General features: G+C 58.4%; 1 protein-coding gene across 1 annotated transcript in view; it reads left to right on the forward strand.

The window, feature by feature from the left end:
- Positions 1–18,299, forward strand: part of TG (thyroglobulin) — a 200,618-nt gene that overhangs the window by 46,278 nt on the left and 136,041 nt on the right. The window contains exons 24-29 of the mRNA XM_045861238.1: positions 230–345; positions 1,569–1,677; positions 5,072–5,263; positions 10,478–10,642; positions 16,073–16,138; positions 17,957–18,037. Coding sequence (XP_045717194.1) covers positions 230–345; positions 1,569–1,677; positions 5,072–5,263; positions 10,478–10,642; positions 16,073–16,138; positions 17,957–18,037 — 729 coding nt within the window. The remainder of the gene's footprint in view (positions 1–229; positions 346–1,568; positions 1,678–5,071; positions 5,264–10,477; positions 10,643–16,072; positions 16,139–17,956; positions 18,038–18,299) is intronic.

An 18,299-nucleotide genomic window follows, 5' to 3' on the forward strand; every position in this document is an offset into this window, starting at 1 on the left:
GAGGGGCAGCGACAGCTGCCGTTGACTGGCGGAGCCCGTGTCTGTGTACGGGGTGTTTCATAACCCCGCAGTCAGCCACGGGCAGTCACTGTCGTCCCGTGTTGCAGGCGAGTGTGTGTGTGTGTGTGGGGAGGGGTATATCGGGGGCAGGCTGTGGGGGTATGTGTCCATCTCTCCTCAGCATCGCCGGGGTGGGGGACAGACGGGTGACAGTCCCTGGTGCTTGCAGACTGCGCCTCGGATGAGTCCTGCGGCTTCCTCACGGTGTCCACGGTGGGCCCAGACGTCTCGTGTGACTTCTACGCTTGGACGAGTAACAACATCGCCTGCACGGCTTCCGGTCAGGTGAGTCGTGGCCGCCAGGTGGCACGCCTGTCTCCCCTGCGCCTGTCGGACGTGCTCTGATCGAGTCCACACCAGGCCGAGCAGGCAAAGGAGTGAGACCGTCCATAGCCGACCCCGTGTTACCTCCGTTTCTTGAAAGCGCTGAGACTCTGGAAAGTTGAACATCAGCGGCACACCTGCGACGGCTCACGGTGACATGGACATGAGGGGTGCTCCCCTGAGCAGTGTCACCTCCCGACACGGGGGTCAGGAGGGAATGTCAAGGACAAGCGGCCCCTTCTGCTCCCACCAGCCTACTCACGGGGCACCCTGGGCGGCTCCCACCGGCCGCCGTCAGAGCCCTGAGCGCCCTCGGTCCCTCTGAGCCCCGGGCCCCGCAGGCACTCCTTCCATCGTGGAAGGGTGGCTGTGGCTCACACGGAAAACAGCTACATTTTAGTTAGGGCCGCGTGAGACGGCTGCTCCTGTGAGTCGAAGCTGGTAGGACGTCGGCAGTTCCACCGTTTCGGAGAATCAGGGCAGGCGGGCCTGCAGCAAAGCCACGCACGCTCCCGTCTCCAAACCCTCTGGGCCCTCGACCCACGCCAACCTGCATTTTGCTCCCCAGCTCCTTCTGGGTCCGTTCAGGAAATTTTTGTGCATTATAAGCATCCTTTTTTTTTGTTTCTGTATATGCTAACACTGTACCATGTGTATTTTTCTCTCCTGTATCTTAATAATTAACCTTGCTCTTTTTAACGGCACATACCAGTCCCTTCCGTGGACGTACATAACTCGGCTTACATCCGTGAAGGGCGCTGGTTAGCCGTTGTGCAACATCAGCAGCAGGAGCACCCTGCATGCGCTTTATGCTGCACCCGTGCTCACGTGTGAGTGTGTTTTTGTGCGCGACATCCCGGAGGCACACAGGCGGGGGCGGGCCGCTACGTGTCAGCCCTCTCCTAGCTCCCCGTTCTCGACAGAATGTGTCTGTCCCGCCTCTGTCATCACCCTCTCTCGAGGGGCGTGTGTCTTTGCAGCTGACACTGGGGACTTGGGGCTGCAGTGGCCAGCTCACTGTCCGTGTGCTCCAGTAGACCGGGGCGGGGGGGGGGGGGAATCCTGAGGAGGGGTCTTTCCTCTGTATCTTCGTCAGCCCAGGGCCTCGCCCTGGTTAGGGCCTATACACGTTTGCTGGATTAGCTCTCACGGGGTGTGGTAACGCAGCCTCTTCGCATCTCCAGCAAGAAGACGCACTGGGGAACTCGCAGGCCGTGGGCTTTGGCAGTCTCCGCTGCCGGGTGACGGTGAGGAGCCGGGACCGGGACACGCTGGCTGTGTATCTGAAGAAGGGTAAGTGGGCGGGATGGCGGCTCTGGGCTCGGTAGCTTGGCCCGGCTGACGTTAGGAGCCGCCTCCCAGCAGGCACGTGCAGGAGGAGCCAGACCGCCCCCCACACCCCAGTGCAGCTCACGGAGCGGCGGGCAGGGAAACACTTCCGGTGCCGGAGCCCGTGGCGGAGATGCAGCGAGCATCTCCTGGAACCCCGCAGCCCGTGCCCAGGCCTGCTGGCCTCCGGCCTCCTGTGGGTCAGGCCGGGAGAGTGCCTGCGATGCAGGGGCCTGCGCCCTGGGCCACAGCTGGCGCTGCCCTGCGAGCTGTGAAGCCGCCCCCAGTCCCTGTACCCCCGGCCGCCCTTCACATGGCCAGGTGAGGATGCTGGAGCTGCCTGCCCGGGTTGTCCCAGCTCTGCCACGCACCAGCCGTGTGCCCCGAGATCTGGGCCCACGTTCCCGGACTTTCTAGGCTGTCGTGTTTCCTCTCCAGTAGGATAGGGTGTCACTAGTCATGAGAGGATGACCCATGTGAGGCTTTCGGGACAGTGTTTGGCACGTGGAAATAGCAGGTGCAGGCGATTTCTACATGTGTTTTCATGTTTGCTGGGAAGTTTCCCCATGACCCAGGGCTGAGGCTGGGGACCAGAAGACAACCCAGGGGGTCTGGACAGGGCCTTGGGGGCTGAGAGGAGAGGTGGCAGGATGGCATTCTCTCAGGTCTGTAACTCAGGGCAGGAGGCCTGGCTCCCAGCTGCTGCAGACTGGAGCCGCAAACAGCTTGCAGCAAGTGGGACAGTGCCGCCGCCCAGCCCGCAGCCTCGTCTGACCTCAGTCCCCGGCAGGGACGAGCGTTTGTGTTTCTGTCTCTGGTCCTCCTCCCACCCACCGCCCCTGTGCTGTGTGGGAGGCGGCTCCCCAGGCCCGCGAGTCCGGCGGAGCGCAGGCTCTCCGACCTGCAGCCGGGGCCCTGGGGCTCCTGCCCGGGGCCTCTTGCCCTTCAAAGGCAGCGGAGCAGAGAGACGACGTTCCAACAAGGAAAACAGATGCAGTGAGCAGCCCCTCTCGATTTCCTTTTTCAAACGATACCTTGGTCATTTATCACATTTTTTAAAAAATGCAATTATATTTCTTTTTAAGTGTTTGCTATTTCCCCCTCCTCCTCCTCCCCTGAATGTTTATGCTGTGGGGGAAATTGCAGAGGAAACTGGGAAGCTTCCTTGCTGCCAAACTAATCAAGGGCAGGACTGTTTTTTGTTTGTTCCTTTTTATTTTTGTCTTCTGGGCTTTTAAAAAATTTTCTGTTTTTTAAGCAGAAAATTTTCTATTTTCCTATTTTTAAAACATGGAGGCCCAGGCATCCGGGCCCCCAGGGGAGCGGGAAGAGACGGGGGGTCGGAGTGGACGGCGTCTGGGGTCAGACACCCGCTCCGATCAGGGGTGACTTTTTAAATCCGTCTTTCTGTGCAGCGGGAATACAAAATGTCACAGCAGAGGGGGAAAGGACATGTTTCCTGCATGCCCCCAGCACAGCCTGTGGCAGCTGGGTGGGTGGACACGCACATTCGTTCACAGGCCTGAGCTCATGTGGCCCCCAACCCCCAGGCCGTGGGCCGGTACCGGCGCAGGCTGCTGGGAACTGGGCCGCACAGCAGGCGGTGGGCCTGGATGGGATGCGCTTGAGTCATCCCGGAACCAACCCCCCTGCCCCAACCCTGGTCTGTGGAAAAATTGTCCTCCACTAAACTGGTGCCTGGTGCCGGAAAGGCTGGGGGCCACTGACCTAGAGGGCAAGACAGCTTGACCTGGCGTTTGGAATCAGACCATCCTCTGTCTGCACGCTCTTCAAGTCTGCAGCCTTGGCCGTGGAGGAGTGGCCATGAGATCTTCCGGAGTCAGAAGAAGACAGTGCTGGAAGGCTCCGTGGAGACTGCGTAGCCCCGTCCCCTCATTCACGGAGCAGGTCCACAAAGAGGGGGCGTCAGATGCAACGAGGACCTCAGGGCAAGGCTTAAAGCGGGGGACCCTTTAGGCGTAGCTGGGCTTTGGTAAAGGATGAGCAGGGGCTTTGCTGGCTAGTCAGGGAGCAGGGAGGAGTGAGCCGGGCCATGCAGGGAGGAGACACCCGCCCTCTGGAGGCCTGCAAGGTAGCTGCTGAGCATCCACTGAGGGCCGGGCTCGTGGCTCAGCCTTTTATAGAAGCCTATCTTTTCATCCACTCAACATCCATGAGGGTTACATGTGGTCACCCCCATTGTGCAGATGGGTAAGCTGAGGCTCTCAGGAGCTAGGAACTTGCTAGCCTGGGGTGCTGTAGGAGTTCCCACTCCGGTCTGCCTCGTTCCGCAGCTTGTGCGCTTGGGCCTCGTTCTGTACGCTCTGTGCCGGCTCCAGGTGCATGAGGCAGTTCAGAACGGTGAATGCTGGTGGAGGGAGGCCGGGGTGGTGACGAGCCCAGGCTCCGGCATTCTCTCTGCCGCCCACCTGCTGTGTGGACCGAGGCAACACCGTTAGCCGGGGGAGGCTCCCTTCCCTCAGACGCACAAAGGACGTAATAGTAGGACAGACATTTTGGCTAGAGTGTGACGTATCATCTCACATTGGCAAAGTGATGCCCTAAAAATGACAGGGCTAACTGGAGACGTAGTGTTGGGACAGAGACAGGCAGGACCTAAGCCGTGACATGTGTAACTGGAGGCCTGAAAAAACAGTAACGGTTCCATTTAAAGTGAGAAATCTGCAGTTTAAAAAGAGACACACTGAATGCATCTCAGGAAGCGTGAAGGCAGGTAGCTAGCTTGGTGGGGGCAGGTGCAGGGAAGGGCAGGGACACCTGAGTTTTGGAGCCGAGGGCCAGAGGCACAAAGAAAGGGGGAAACCACAGTTGTCACACTGGAGACAGAGCCAGCGGCCAGTCTGGGGTGAGAGGGCGAACGCAGGATGAGGCGCACCGTGTCCCGGCCCATTTCTCTGCATTCGCTGCTCTGTGTTCCCCTGTGGGTTGTGGGCACGAGGCAGTGACATGCTGGGGACTCCTCGTGACTTCAGCATCCAGGGGCTCGGCTTCCTGCCCTGCAGGCGTCTGAGAAGCTGCGTTACTGAAACGCACGGTTCACAGAGCAGGTTGAACATAACTCTCAGGGCGGAGAAGGTGATGCGGCCCTACGGGTGAGGCGCGTGGCGTGGCGTCTGTGGGTACAGTTGGAGCTCAGTACCGGCTGGTCATCCTGCAGATGGGAACAAATGCCAGCTCTCCACCCGTCCCCTTTAGACCCCCGAGGGGTCGTGGGCGTTTGTCCTGGCTGCTGACTCCACGCTCCCCCTGCACAGACATGTCCCCCAGTTTCGTGGCACAGAGAACCCTGCATTGTTTTAAGATCTTAAAAAAAATTTTTTTTCTGCCTTTTCCCCAGGCCAAGAATTCACCACAAGGAGTCAGAAAGTCTTCGAACCGACTGGTTTCCAGAACGCGCTCTCCGGCATGTACAGCCCCACCATGTTCGCAGCCTCGGGGACCAGTCTGACGCAGGTTCATCTCTTCTGCCGTCTTGCCTGTGACCGTGACGCGTGCTGCGACGGCTTCATCCTCACGCAAGTCCGCGGAGGTAACGCAGATGACGAAGGATGGGGAACGTGGGGTCACAGAAGCCGGGACGTACAACAGGGAGACTCCGTGGGCACGAGGTGACCGCATCTGTGTAGGAGGGGGTGTTCACGTACGCAGCGTCAGGGACACGCGGTGCCTCTCTCACCGTGGCGCATGCCTTGCTGGCCCCTTTACGTTGTAATACTGGGTTGTGTTTTCTTATTGCTGTCTTCAGAGGAGGTAGTACGAGTTCCATTTTACAAACTGAGCAGCTGAGGCTCAGAGAATTTGCACCATCTGCTCCTAGACGTGGGGCTTGCCAAGCGGCAGAGCCGAGATCTGAGCCCAGGTGCATCTTCGACAGCCCCTCACTACCAGCTCCGGAGCCTGGACTGGCCGCACAGGTCAAAAAGTGTTAGTCATTCCCGGCACCCAGGGTCGCTCATCCAGTGACTGTCTGCTGAGTGCCTGCGGAATGCCGGGTGCTGTGATCCCTGGGGCTGGGACTTTCTGCCACCCCTCAGCAGTGGGGATGGACTTCTGTTTGTAGGAATAAATCCATGTTCCTGGCTGTGCGCACTAGTGGTAGAGAAGGCACTTTGGAGTCGGCCAAACCCGGCTGTCGGTTGCCACCCTGTCACCTTCTGGCTGGGCTCAACTAAGTTACAGTTCACTTGCCCATGAAATACCGATGATAATATAGATAATGATCGTTCTTGCTGGACTATTGTTACAAAGACAATGGGCCCCATAGTGGGTCTGGCCCCTTGTATGCTATGGGTTTAGTAACAGAGGGACTCAGCTACACCACCTATGGGGCTGTTGCATTCAGCTTATGGAGAATTCTGAAGGTTAGAACCAGTTTGAAGTAGCCTTATGTGTCTTCCCATGACCTCACTTCCGGTGACCATCATATATGTGAAGTCCAGTGTGCTCGGGGTTGGAAATAGACAAAAGGAGGAGCTTAGAGCCTGGTTGGGGAGGCAGGGGTGCCGTGAAAGGACCGTGACCTCCCCTCATCCCTTTGTGCCGCCATCAGGGAGCATGCGCTGGGCACTGCTGCGCACCAGGCTGGATCGATGAGGCAGCAGGAGTGTCAAGACCATGAGAGCCTTGGGGTGCAGAGGAGGGAGATTCCAATGGGACTTGGTAGTCAGGGAAAGCTTCCTGGAAGAGGAGGCACGTGGGATATTTTTTGTGGGTTGGGTAGTGCTTAGATGGCGAGAGAAGAGAGACAGTCTGGTCCAGGTAGGCCTTCGTGTGAGCTGAGATAGAGGCAGGGAGACTCTGTGTGTTCGGGAGAATGTTAACCGTGACGTTGGGCTTCTCAGTAAGAAAACATTCGCAGAGCACCTACCTTCTGTAGCACCTGTGATGAATCCAGCACCTGTCCAGCGTCTGCAGAGCATCCCCCCTGAGAGAGCAAACCTGCTTTGTGGGCGCCAGAGAGCCCGTCTGCTCCGTCAGTCCTGCTCCCCACCCTGTCTGTCCTCAGCCACCCGCCCCCCACCAGCCCCCATGCTGCATGCCCAGGGTTCTTAGACTCTCGGCCTCCTTAAAAGCCGAAATGAGCACAGCAATACAGAGCTCTTGACCTTGGGTCTTCCCCCCAACTCTGGTTCTGTTTCTCTCCCTTTCTACCGCAGCTCCTCCCCGGTTGCAACTCTGTCTCCCCATTCTCCCCGGCCCGGCTGTCTCTAGCTGCTGACACTGCCGACCACTTCCCAGCTCCTCAAACTCGCCCCTCCTACTTTCCCGACACCCTTCTCTTACTCAGTGCCCTCCGTCTCAGGCAGCGTCTTGAGCATGTTCCTTTGAGCGTGACCATCAGCCGGCTCTGCCCCCACCCCTCCTGGGTCTCTGCAGAGGTCCAGGGGCCCACACTCATCTGCTGTCTGCGCAGCCACCGTGGGTGTCCTGCCAGCGTCTCGAAGTCAACACGCCTCTGCAGGGACAGATAGCTTCTACCCTAAATGCCCTGCTTCTGTGACAAACCCCGTCTCGGGGGAGAGCACGCCGGCCGAGAATCTGGGAGTCGTGAGGAATCCCTCTCCACGCGTCCTTCCCCCGCGCTGATTCATCACTCCCGTTTCTTGCTGCTGCTTTCTTACTGCGCTGGGGACGGAGATTAAGTGCATCCCTGCTCCTGCTGTCTGGAATCTGGGCTGTGTTGTTATTATTATTAATTATTTCTGCCAATTGTGTGACTGTCTTAATTGCTCCCGAGCCCACTGCTCAATGCCCCGCCCTTGATACCAGTCTGTACGACGGCTCCTCCCGAAACAGCGTTCAGGCTCTTCTCTTCGTGCCTGAGCTCACCTGTGCATGTCCCCGGTGGGTGCCCACGCTCACCTGTGCATGTCCCCGGTGGGTCGTACCTTCTGGCGGGATGAAATAGCCGTCTGCCCCCGGCCCCGAGGGGGTGACTGAGAAGTGCGGAGTTCAGCCCACAGCAGTCAGTGGGGGCCGAAACAAGGGTGTCGTGTTGGTGCGGTAGGGTGGGAAGCTGGCCTGGGGCGAGGGGCATCCTCACGCTCCGTGTAGGTTTAGTGCCCTGGGACTGTACGAGTGCATCGTGCTGGGATTCAGATAAGCACAGGACAGATAGACGATGGATGCGTGCACACACACGCACACTCACACGTGTGTATAGCATGCACGCATGTACACACATGTCTTTATGTGCACATGTATTTGGAGACACCGCACTTCAAAGCCAGGGAGCCTTCCGCCTCCTTCGAGCTAAATGTCTCTCCTGCGGAGACACCAGTCCCCCCCCGCCGAGGCCGGATGACTCACCAGACCGTAGGATTTCTCAAGGTGGAAAGGCTGACCTCATTTTCCTTCGGATCATGTATGGAAGAGTTACTTTGTTCCACGGAGCAGTGCGCCCACAAAACCCTTCTTTCCACACCGCTTCTGGCGGGCGGCCTGATCGCTTTTCCCGGCAAGCGTCAGCGGTGATCTGTGGGTTCTGGGAGCGGAGCGGCCGCCTCGCCGTGCTGCGTGCTGTGAGCTGCGAGCTAAGCTCCCTTCGAGACAGACATAAAGCATCAGACAGATGTTCTTCCCAGTCTCGTCCAGTGGGCGGGTTTGTCGTTCTAACTAGAAAGCTCTGGCTGGCCCCGCTGATGACCGGGGGCAGACTCCCGTTCCCTCCTTTCCCTGCCGTCTGGGGAGCCGTTTAACTTTCGGGTGGACTCCCCCTCTCCCCCTTTCCCCCTCTCCCCTCCGATCCCTCCAGCCTCTTCCCACGTCCAAGCCCGTCCTACCTCCAACCCCTCAATGGCTGAATTTCTACTGATAGTTATTCCAGAACATTCACGATGCTTCCAGACCTGTGTTTCAGTCAAGACTACTTGGAAGTGGGATTCAGAGGGACTCCCGTGGCCCCAGGGTCATGGGCCATGAGCATGTGACCAGCAGAGGAGCTCCTGCTGTCCAGCTGGCCCCGCCTCTCAGACACGTGGGGTTCTCACCGACACTCTCGCACCCAGAGAAGAAGGCTGCGTGGGCTTCTCTCCCGCAGTCTGGGCGCAGAGGGACAATACACCCGCCACTTGTTTGACTCCATGCGTTTTTTGGCTGGGGACAGGGGCTGGCCTGGCACTCAGACGTCCTTTGGGCCCTCAGCAGAAGGCTCTGACTGCCCGCTGCCTGCACCTGGCGGGCACACCACTGCTGGCCGGCCATTCCCGTCCTCGTCACCGGCCAGATCACCCTCCCTGTCCTGCCTCCGTTTCCCCATCTGAGAAGTGGTCCCTCCAGGTCAGGGGGTCTGGCATCTGTCTGTGTGGTGCCGTAGTGCGGTGCCTCTAGAGCCATCTGTATCTGTGGTGCCATTTACAAACACCAGTTCCCCAGGGCCCCCCCCCGCCACCTCCACCACGACATATCAGGAACTCCGGGGTTGGGGCCAGAGAACGAGCATTTCTAAAACTCTCCCAGCATTCTTCATGTATCAGTCTAAGTGCCCTGGCTGGAGAACCACCACGTTAGAGGAGCTCTGAGGCAGATTTCTTACGCAGAAAAGCTGCTGCTGGTGAGTTTTAGAAGACCGCAGGGGCGCCGGTCTTTCTACAGGCGGCAGGAGGGAGGTGGCAGACCCCCGCCCAGTCCACCAGCCAGGTGCGCTGCGTCTTCTGCTCTGGGCGCATTTTGGCGCGAGCCGGGTTTGAGGCTGCGTCTGGACCTGGACGTAGACCAGGAGAGGAAGGGGCTAGGGCTTGTGGGGTGGTAGGTGTTTTTCTCTAGGAGAATCTGGACCACTGAATCACCTAAGAAGATGATGCATCTGAATAGATGTAGACATTATTTAATTTCTAGGTCTATGTAAATTTGGGCCATGAACTTAACACGAGACACAGTTCTTCCATCAGGAAAAATGGAAATAATAGCGTCAGTGAGGATTAAGGGGGTTAGTACGTTTAAAGCACGTACGTAGCAACTGGCACACAGCCGAGATGTAGCTGAAGTCGCTCTGAGATTCAGCCAGACCGGGGGACGGTCGTCCTGGTACCAGACAAAGTCATCCTCTTAGGGCGGGTTTTGAAAATGCAAAATGAGAAGACACATTCAAGAGAAAATGGTCCAGTGCTTCCCCTTGTTGTGGATTCTCTGTATACGTCTGAGGCAGGTGGGCGCACGGGCCCTGCTTGGATGCCTCCAGGGACAAGGAGCTCGCTCCCCACCAGGGGAGCTTGTGCTAATGGTGCACACAGCTCTGCGTTTGGGATAGTTCCTGACTGTGAATCTAAATACTCCTTTCTGAGTCCCTTTGAGGATGATTTCCTCCGTGTATCTGTGTGAGGCAGGGTGTGGGGGGAGGGAGAGAGAGGGAGAAGCTGCCATTTGGCTCCTTGACGGCTCGGGAAGATCGCTGTCGGGTGGGGGTGGGAAACGGGGACAGCAGGCCCCGGCAGAAACACGCCCGGTGGCACACGAGACACGGTCGTCACTGCGGCCCCTGAAGGAGGGCTCTGATGAGGGAGAGAAGGGTCAGCAGGCGTGGCGGCTGCCCTTCCTTTGGGAATTTGCCAGCGAGACAGCAGCACAACTAACTCTTGGGGAAGAACAACCCAGTTTAAAACCAGGCTCCCGAGCCCCAGGGTCCCTGTCCACTCCCAAGAAGGTGTCTCCTGTCCCCAGCCTACAGGGGCACTGAGGTCAGTCTCTGCCGGCACTCTGCTTGTTCCCATCACATCAACCGCCCCTCCCTCTCGTGACCCTGCAGGTCCCATCATCTGTGGGCTGCTGAGCTCCCCCGACGTCCTGCTTTGCAACATCAAAGACTGGAGGGACCCCTCCGAGGCCAGGGCGAATGCCACATGTCCTGGTGTGACATACGACCAGGGGAGCCGCCAGGTGACGTTGCGTCTGGGAGGCCAGGAGTTCACGAGTAAGTCCCCGCCTTCTGCCCGTGGCCCTTCAGAGCGGTTTTTCTCTCCAGCAGGGTGGTCTGCTGCTCTCCTGGGAGCACCCCCCACGCCCTGAGCAGTTTGTACTTGCACAGAGAAGCCGTGCCGCGGACGCTGCGGGAACACGCCCACGGCGTCTCAGCAGCATCGCACAGGGGCACCGAGGGGGCTCTCCAGGCCGCCGGTTGGCCGGAGGGAGGCGCCTCAGCCGGGCGGCGCTGCTGACCTCGGCCTGGCTCACCTGCGTACCTGGGGGCCGATGGCTGGTCCGGACGGGGCTTGGGGCGGCCTGGCCCCGCTCTCGTCCCGGCCTCTCGTCCTTCTTCAGTGTGAGCACATTCTCCAGTGGGTGGCAGAGTCAGCTTCCCGCCTGCTCCGCACGTCACTGTGTCGGGGAGGGCAGTGGCCAGTGCGGTGAGGTTGGGCCTGGCCTGTCTGTGTCCCTCACCAGCCCAGCAGGGCGCCTGCCTGGGCTCTGGAGCACTAGCTTTGGACACCAGCATGCAACCTTGACCTTGAGCGGTTCATGGGGCTCCATTGCTCGCCCATAAAAATGGGGCAGTGGCAGTCCGCATCTCACAGCGTCGTGCGACGATGCAGGGAGACGATGATGATGACGACATAGCAATAAGGACAGCAGCTCTCACATCCTGTTCACCGTGAGCCAGGCACCGCCCTCAGGGCTCTCCTTTCTCAACTCCCAGATCCCCAGCACAGCGCTTGGAGGACGTGCTGTGATTGCCACTGTCCCTGATTTACAGCTGAAGAAACGAGGCACACGGGAGGGAGGTCCCCCAAGGTCCCCGAGCTTGTCAGTAGACGGGCTGGGGTCTGGCAGCAGGCGGTCTGGCTCCCAGGTGACGTTCTTAGCTGCGTCTCTGTCCGGGCACTGGCCTGTGACATACGTGAAGGACTCACAGAGTGTCCAACATCACCTTTGTAAAAACCCGTTGGTGTTTTTGTTGTATTTTGTACCTGGACCTCGTCTTGTTAGTGTTTGGATTTGCACCGTCGCGCACAAAACCTGGCACGAAGAACCCAGAGTACGGGCGAGTGCGTCCCACGGCACTTGGTTTCTTCTGGGGACGCGCAAGGTCAGGCAGCTCATTTTCGCGGCGGATCCTGAACAGGTGGTATCCGTTCCTCCGAGAGGCAGCCCGGGGCGAAGACAGGCCCTTGACGGAAGACGTACGGCACAGTCGCAGGCAGTAAATCCGCCGTGGATCGCCTGACACGGCGCATGTGTTTGGTGCGTGCCCGAGATGGGGAGGACGTGCCCGCGTCTGGCCTCCCCAGGAGGCGCCGACCCCCGGAGGGCTTCTGGAGTTTGGGGGTTACTTCCTGTCCTGTGTGTGAGTGTGCACATGGGGGCGTGGTCAAGACTGCAACAAGGGCATCCTGCCGTGGGGGTACCGGGCAGCCCGAGGACATGAGTGATGTCCCAGGTGGGAGGTGGGAGGAAGGGACGAACGGGGCAGTAGAGCTGGGCCAGGTGTGGCCGCAGGGACGAGCCGGGAGCTGCGTGAGCAGCCGCAGGGAGGAGGGCAGCTCGGGGCCCGCTCACCCCTCCTGGTCTGAGCTGTGTGCCTAGGTTGGCCCGAGAGGCATCCATGCAGCTTCCAGGGGAGCCTCTCTGCATGCGTTCAACGACTCGGTGTTGGCTGGATCGACCGTCCCGCTTCTAAGGAAAAAGGCTTAGAGGGCTCTGGGACTGAGAGCTTTCATTTCTCATTTCACGTGTCTCGTTTCTGACAATGTCTTGAAGTGTAAATGAATGAAAAACAGGCAGGTTCAATGTCCCCTGACGCCCACAGGGACTTAACGTTCAAGGGGAAAACCAGGCCTAGGTGGAGCCACTCCAGGTTTATCCCGAGTCGCAAAGGCTTCTGGTTACTGAGCAATGGTGGGGCCCAGCCTGGTGGCCGGTGTCCCCGTCACAGGAGTCTGTGTTGCATCGCTGACTGTCATGATCTCAGGGTGCTGGGAGCTTGGTGGAGGAACTTACAACGCATCCACAATGCCCCTTGTTGCCAGATGACCCTGGACTCAATGACTGCTGAGTCCCTATCAGCTCTGGACAATAGCTTTCATTGGTGGTGGGTTTCCGTGTGCTCAGCAGTAAGCAGAGCTCAGGACAAGCTTCCGGAAGCACAGCTTGTTTAGGAAAGGCAAGAAATACGAGTGGAGACGTGGGGGAAGTGGCGCAGAGGGGAAGGTGGCCTGTGCAAGGTGGCCTTGAACCCTGGGTAGCCCAGTGTGGAGTCCTGCCCACTCCCAGTCTGCGCATGCCAACAGCCCACCCGGTACAGCTCGAGACCTGTGCCGAAGTGTCCTGAAGGAAGTCAGGGCCACACAGCACCCGTCCACCCTCGAGAACCCGGCCCCGCGCCGAGCCCCCAGCACCCTGAATGTGGACGCACGCCTGCAGCCTTGATCACAGAGGGCGGGAGATGCGTCAGTCCGGAGGCCTGTGTGTGTATCGGGGACGATTTAACCCAGCGGTCGTGGAAGGAATGCGACAGACACCCGGACAGCCCCGACAGTCTACCTTAGAACACCGTTTCACAGGGACAAGTAAGGGTGACGTTCGCCTGGGTTCCGTGTGCCTCCCCAGGACCAGCCACACTGGAGCAGCGGAGTGTGGGGGTGGAGCGAAGAAGGGTCCGAAGTCTGCACCGGGAAACCTGATTTGGTGGCCCGCGGCTGTCCTTGGGCGGATGAGGGGCTCCGCTTCACTTGATGGGCTCTGCGTGAAGCCTGTGGCTTTGTTTTCCTCACTCATTCCTCCTCGCCTTCACGTGCGCGGTGACGGCCAGCGCTCCGCAGGGCTTATGCCGGCTGCGGGTGACGTGGAAGGGAGTGAGACCCAGTCCCCAACCTCGGGAAGCTCTGGCGCATTCAGGGAGCTGGAGGGGCATCATCAAGCGGGAGCTTGAAGACAGGGGTTCGGTTGGTGCTGTGCACGGAGCCCAGCCAGGGGCTTCCGGCGCCTTCCTGAGGGCGGTGCGCTCCAGCAATGCGCAGAGGCCAGCTGGGTGAAAGGGGACAAGGGTTCTAGGCAATCGTGTTGATAATTAGAACCATCGGGGGCGGGGTTAGAACTTCCTGGTGGGGACTCACAAAGATGCATCTCAGGACTCAGCAGTCTCTGTGGACGCTGGTCAGGCGATCTCCGTCTGTACCGAGGTGCTAGCGTTCATATGCGGAGTTTAACTGAACTCCGGGGACTGAACTGCATCAAAGTGAGCCGAAACCAAGGACGAGGTGGAGGCTCACCAGGCTGGGAGACGCGGGGCTCCACTGTCGTGAGATGGACCAGAAGTGCATGACCAGGGCTGGTTCCCAACACACTGCAGTGCATTCTCGGCCAGAGCACGTCCTGACCCCTGCGTGCTTCTGCGTGGGGCACCTGCTTTTCTCTGGGCAGTGGAGGGCACGAGTGAGTTCTCTTTCCGCTCCACGTAAAGTGGGTCATTCTTACCAGATGAAGACAAGAACCTTAGGACCACGTGAAAGGCTCAGAGACTCACCCGCATCAGAAGTGGGGACTGCTAGGTGGTGTGGCCCCTCCTCTTGGAACTCCCTGAAGGGTCACTGCGCGTGGGCAGGGCCAGGAATGGGCATCTGAATGAATACTTATTGGAAGTCCGTCATCTGATGCTCAGCCCATTTACCCCAAGATCGACTATGTCTCAGAGTGGTTGCTGGGCTCAGTCTCAGGTTTGAGAGCAATACAGTGCCCTAGAGATAAGATGTCACTTCTCCAACCTTTACAGGCTAAGAACCATAATGCATGGCCTGGAGTTTTATTTTTTTATATGCTTCCCCCCAAAACTTTATCTATAATGTTTTGTAAGAGTTGTTCCAAATAGACTGGGGTATAAAAACATATTTTTAAAATTCTTTAATTTCCCTTATGATGAGGTTCGAGGTCTCCTAGCCTGGCCTTCATGATAAACAGATGTTATCACAAGTTCACAGTGGACACCGGACACCACCTGCGCAGACGGCCCACTCTGTGCTGGTGTCACGGGAGTGTGTGGTGGGTCTCCTCTGTGGGGTGCAGAGGGGGTCCTCTCACTCCAGAGGTCCAAGTGCACGTCCCCCCGACACCGTAGGTTTTCGCTCCCCACGCTTTTGCAGCTGACCCCCACAGCCTGCAGGAGGCCGGGAGAGGATTCCGAGTGGGCCGGTTCGGGAGACGGCCTCAGTGTCCGGCAGCCCGAGGAGTTCCGGCGTCACCGTTCACTTCCATTTCAGAGGCAGAGCTGAGCGGAAGCACGGCTCAGTATCTGGGGCTCACTCCTGGACCCCGGCCCTCCTGGTGGTGGGGACTCGTCACTTTAATACCCGAGCCTCCCACGTAGTCCAGTGTCCCACTGAACCTCCCCAGTCTCCCTTGCACGCCTCTCTAAACACAAGGACCTTTCAGGGTGTTTGCCACTGGAGACGGATGGAAGTCTAAAATAGCAGGTCATCCTCTCCCGAGTGTGGGGATTAGAGTGTGGGATACGGAGCCAGAGAGATGGGGTTTGAATTCCGGCATTTTGGTCTCCACCTGGACATTCAACGCCGACCAGTGAGGTTGAAATCAGACCATACGTGGAAGGTACTTATTACGGTGTTGGGTCCCTGGCTAAGGTCCCTGATCATCACTGGCTACTGTAATCCGCAGCTCTTACTAATACTTAAAGGTCAGATGAGATCATTTTTATTGTCTCAAGCTGTGAGCCAGCTGTCTCCCGCCGTGTGGGGGTGGTTGGCCTCCAGAGTCTGTGCCTCTGAGCTCTGTCCTGCGCCTTTGGGACCACAGGGGGAGCGGGCGGCACCCCGGGGCTGAACAGAGACAAGGGGGGAACCCGCACATCAGGAAACGGTGCGGTGGGTCCAGTCTCACCACCACAGGGTGGTGTCCAGGGAGGTGTCGTTTGGCGGAAAAGAAAACGTCATGATATCAGGAATAAACTAAATAGTGGCAGCTACCGGTAATAATAGGGTGCGTGTCAAATATTGTAGAGAACAGTCTCCGGACGTTGGTCCCTTCCTCACAATTACCGTCCCCGTTGGCCAAGGAGGCAAGAGTCTCGGGGACTTAAGAGACAGAATATTAAGAGAGTTCTCAGATTTCCTAGGTGTTCTGTTCTTTTTAAGCCAGTGACTGGTTCCTTAAGTGATTCTCTCTGTCACGGGTCCATGACCCCTCACCACGACAGTCTCTTTGGTGCCCTGAGCTGGACACCAGGGCTCTGGCGGCTCTGGTTTTGTGCCAGGTTGCTGGGAGGGAGCTCTGGGAGGCTGCTAGGGGTGCACCCAGGAGAGGGCAGTGTGGGGGAACCGAGGCGGTGTGGCCACTGGGTCCCTGTGAGAGCAAGCCCACTCAAGGTCATAGCCACGAACATCCTCCTTGGCAGGTCTTTCGACCCTGGAAGGGGCTCCGGACTCCTGGACCAGCTTCCAGCAGGTGTACCTCTGGAAAGGTGAGCTCTGTGGTGGGGGGGTGGGGTGTGGGGGGTGAGGTGATGGCACGGGCCTGCCTGGCCCCGACCCTCGCTCACCGGGCACTCGGGCCCCCGGAGAGGAAACGGTAGACTCTCTCTCCAAGCTCACGCTCTGTGTGCAGTAGAAGGGCCCCAGCTCTCATCAGATGAGATACCAGAGTCTGAAAGAAAAATGAAAAGTGTGGGAACCAAGGAAGGATGGAAGAAGGGAGCCCGGGCTCCTGTGTGGTCCAGTTCTCTGACCCCAGGCTGACCTTGTTCCCAGGAAGGGGGCTCTGAGGCCGAGGCCAAGGCCAGCTGCAGGGGGCGTTTCTCCCAGGGGGCCTGGCCACAGGCGCCTCTCTCCCCGAGGTCAGGGTGAAGGGACAAGCCCCCAGGTGGGTGGTACATGGGCTCCTGCTACTTCAGATGCATTGACCACATGCCTGCTCAGAGCCAGGGACGGGGGCAGGCATTTGGGGTGGGTCTGAGGACTGTGGGATGGCAGGGATGGGTAAGGCGCAGCCTGGACCTGTACGGCTCCCAGTCTCAGGAGGGAGCAGGCGAGGAGGGGACCGTTCCACGTCACGGACCCAGGTGCTGGGTGAGAGGCGCGAGGAACATGTCCCTGGCTCCCGAGTCACTTCCTCCCTTTTCCCGTGGTCCCTCCTCACCAGTCTCCAGTCCCCTAAGAGAGAGAACCGGTGACCTCTTTCTGTGCTCGTGGAGTGGTGTAAGGAGCACAGGGAATGGATGTGGCGAGCCTGGGTGTGAACTCTGGTTCCATTGCTTAGCGCCCGCGTGCCCTCGAGCACACCAATTAGCCCCTCTAAGCTTCGACCCCCCATGGGCAATACCGCAGTAAGAACAGGACTCACCTCGTAGAGCTGCGTGAGCATTGGCAAGGCATGCGGGCAGAGGGCTTAGAACTGTGCCCAGCACCCAACACATGCTGACTACGGTAGGTGGTGGTTGTGGGGGGCATGGTGGGGGGCCGAAGGAAGAAGAGGAAGAAGAAGGGGAAGAAAGGGGAGGGCAAGAAAAAGAAAGAAGAACGTGCCCATCATGACTTTTATTTTAAAATGAGATGATGAGATCATATGCTGCTTTTCTCCCTTAGTCCTACTGATAACGTCAGTACACAGAGGGGGTGACATTTTTGTTCACTGTTCAGCCGAGGAAAACGAGACCCGGAGTGTTGAGTGAAATGCCCGCGGGCGGTCCGGGGGTGGGGCCCAGGCACTGTGCCCAAGTCCAGTGCTTCCCAGTTATCAGGAAGTTCTGGTAAACGATGCACTGGCCGGTGATTAATTGAGAGATTGCCCAGGATACCCAGCATACTTCCCGCCCTAAACAGAAGCACCCCTTCCGACCTGTCTAGTGCCCCCCTCCCCTCATCAGCTCACCCTGCCTCCGGTTCCCAACCTGGATGTCTTGTCTGCTTATCCCTGGCACGTCTGGGATGAGTTCCTTTGCCTCTCTGAGTCTCGGTTTTTTCCAGAGTAATTTGGAAGCCTTGCCCCTTACCTTCACAGGGCGTTGTAAAGACTGATATTTATGGAACCGTAGTTCCTTAACTTTAAAGGGGGTTGCAGGTATTACTAAGTTCAATACCAAGGACAATAGTAGTTCTGATACGGAGAGGATGGTTGACGGTCCACAAGAGGCCAGAGAGTGCAGATGGTGTCCCGAGATCTGTCCCAGATCTTGTCCTGGGCACCTAGCGCAGACCAGGGGGACTTTTCCCACGGCCAGTGCCATTCGCTGACCCCCTTTTCCTCCCCAACAGTGAAACAACAGTTCTCTTTCTCCTCCTAGATTCTGACATGGGGTCCCGGCCCGAGTCTATGGGATGTAAAAGGGACATGGAGCCAAGGTCAACATCGCCAGTGGAAACAGGTACCAACCCCAGACCCTTTGTGTGAACTTGGGTGCGTAGCTGTGGAGACTGGGTGGTGATGCAAAGGGTCGAATTGATGAACGGACCCATTACATAGCCCCATCCTGCGGCTTGTGACCCAGTGACACGGGCAGTTATATAACCCTGAGTATGGACAGCTCCTCCGAGGGGCAGCTGGCACAGAAGGTAAGGCGAAATCATCCCAGAGTCACCCCCGCTCCCGGGAGGAAAACAACCATAAGGTCAAAGCCAGCAACATTC

The sequence above is a fragment of the Phyllostomus hastatus genome, unplaced genomic scaffold (genome assembly GCF_019186645.2).
Source record: "Phyllostomus hastatus isolate PE091 unplaced genomic scaffold, TTU_PhHast_1.1 phas_scaffold_21, whole genome shotgun sequence".
Classification (NCBI taxonomy): Eukaryota; Metazoa; Chordata; class Mammalia; order Chiroptera; family Phyllostomidae; genus Phyllostomus; species Phyllostomus hastatus.